General features: G+C 37.2%; 1 protein-coding gene across 1 annotated transcript; it reads right to left on the bottom strand.

Annotated features, from left to right (window-relative positions):
• LOC18777891 (methanol O-anthraniloyltransferase) lies at positions 1,046–2,292 on the bottom strand. Its single transcript, XM_020563505.1, has one exon. The coding sequence runs from the start codon at positions 2,145–2,147 to the stop codon at positions 1,347–1,349; it is 801 nt and encodes a 266-aa protein (XP_020419094.1). The 5' UTR covers positions 2,148–2,292; the 3' UTR covers positions 1,046–1,346.

The following is a 2,630-nucleotide window of genomic DNA, read 5'->3' as shown; positions in this document are numbered from 1 at the left end:
TGAATGTGAAGTTCCATGACTGCAAAACGAACACCACCAAAGATGTTAAATCCAAAGTACAGCAGATGATCCAACTTCAAGACTGACATAAACGAACAAGATTACTCCATGAAAAACCTACAATGCAAGAAAAAAAAATTCATAGATCATTCTTGCAAAAATTCAGATAATTTGAAAATCATTAAGGCATCTGATTGAGACCAACAAAATCAATGAACACGATGCTTCAAGAAATCCTCAAATTTCAATAATTTAATTGAATGGTCAAATCATATAGGATTCAAGTGATTTTAATTGAATCTCTCTCTCTCTCTCTATATATAATACACACGCATAGATGTCTTCCAGGTTTTTTTTTTTCTTGGGTTTTCCAAAGCAATTTTTATGGAGTTTCAATATACTTAGGTGTGAGTATACTTGTTGTGGAGATGTGAGTTTCTTTTCCCTTTTTCTGTAACCTTTTAGATAGGTACTTTTTACTTTAAGTATGAGTTTAAAGATGCATACCAAAGGTATTATATTAGTTTAATTGCCTAGACTAAAGGCAGTTTACGCGTATAATTATTTGGACAAGAGCTGGCTTTTCGGTTTAATTACCTACACTAGACCTAGACTAAAGTTGGTTTATGGGTTTAGTTACCTGCACAAGAGGTGTATGCATAGGTACCTTACCTATTGTTAAGGTATGAAGTTTCCATGAACTCCGATTAAAAAAATTAGGTTGGTATACTTGGGAAAGAGACATCTTTATGATTTTTGGCATAGTGTTGTGTTATTTGTAAGCGGAGATGTGATTTAAGGGATGTGTCTGGTGTATATTACATTTCTATTCAAAGGATATGTTCTAAATCTCATATCCAATAAAATTTAAATCAAATCTAATAATTAATGTCCTACAAATCAATAACTTACCAGTTCTACAAATTCATAATTTACCTTCTTAATGCATAATTGGAACAACAAAATGATTTTTAAAAAATTAAAAAAAATTAAATTTGAATATCCATAAATAAAAAAAGGCATGTGGTCAAAGGACTTAGATCAACAACTTATGCGTGGGTTGCACCCAACATCTCTTATTTTGACATCGATCCGATACCAGTCGAACCCAAGACCTGTTGAGCTTTGAATGTAATTCCAAGCCAACAGGTTACAAAGGATGCTGGTCTTTTATTAGAATTGGACTGATGCGAAATTTTCTTAAAACAAAAAAAACAAAAAAACAAAAAACTGACTCCAAATGCAAAGAGGCATATAGAGGAAAACAAACCCACTCTACCATAGAAATGATAGCCCACACAACACAAGACAACTAGACTTAATCACACACACATAATCCTTGCGTCTTATTTAGATACATCATCGACGTGCTCCAATATCATCCTCTTGAGCTCCTGCTCAAACCTCTCCAAACACATTCTTGGCAAGCATATGGGCACCAAAATTCTAAATTCCTCTTCTTGGTTGTTTTCTCGGACATAGAAGCTGATCACATGGACTGCCCTCGCAAGTCCAGCATATACTGGTCTTCCCCACCCAACATCAAACTCTCCCAAACCAGTGTGTCTATTATCAGAAACTATAAACACATTCCAAGCCATTGGAGGCGGAGGCCGTCCTCTGATCACCAAAAAATGGGCCAGTGATTGCATGTATTCTTTACCCATCTGAGCTTTGTTCTTCCTCACCAACTCCACACCATATCCCAGTGGACTTGCACACACAAGTTCTACCGTTGAAACGATAGTCGGGACACCCAATGCATTGCCGTAGAATCCCAAGGGGAGACATAGGTCATCCATGCGCTTCCCGCGGGCGTTGATGATGCAGGAAAGGCGAACAGTGTCTTTTGGATTCAGTCTCAGTGAAAGCGTTCGACACTTCCAGATGCAGGCTGTTATGAGCTCAAATGAGGAGCAAGTGGAAAGGTGGGGTGGAAGATGTTTCCTGAGGGCTGTAATCTGCTGTGGACCGAAATAAAAGGATCGTTGGGCCATGTCTGATTGGTCTATAATGAAGGAGCCTTGTGAATCAAGCAATTGCTCATATTCGTAATGCGGAAGTGTAATTGTCGGTGGATCTATGGCATTGAGGAGCTCTTGTGCCCACAGTGGTGGAATTGATGGTGAATCTGCTCCTTTGGCCATCTCCCCAATTGCGTTCAAGAATTGGGCCAACCCTACTGCGTCACATTCACATATTGTGTGGTTTACCCGCAATCCAAGGATGAAGCCTCCACATGTTAGGCGCGTTACCTACATTAATAATTGCAACTACTTTTTTAGTTAATTCTATCTTCATCAAGAATGAATATAATCATTCTGTGAAGAAACAAAAAAGGGTTCCTCAGATATAGGACCTTGCAACTCCTGGATCCTAGATATTAACTCATCTATTTTTAAAATTTTACTTAAAACCCAAATTTAAAATATGTTGCAATGTAAGATAGGGGAGATTCTCGAATAAGTATTTTATGTGAAGGATTGATTATATATTTGGATAATATTGCATGTATGTTACATATTTAATCTACTAATACATCTAATGAATTGACGCAGCACAAGCAACAAAGGTTTCAAGCGAAACCTTGAGTAACAATAAAAACTGGATTCCACCAGAAAATTAAGAGA

Source organism: Prunus persica, chromosome G5, assembly GCF_000346465.2.
Source record: "Prunus persica cultivar Lovell chromosome G5, Prunus_persica_NCBIv2, whole genome shotgun sequence".
Taxonomy (NCBI): Eukaryota; Viridiplantae; Streptophyta; class Magnoliopsida; order Rosales; family Rosaceae; genus Prunus; species Prunus persica.
The sequence above is the reverse complement of the archived record's forward strand: the minus strand, read 5'-3'. Positions and strand labels throughout refer to the sequence as shown.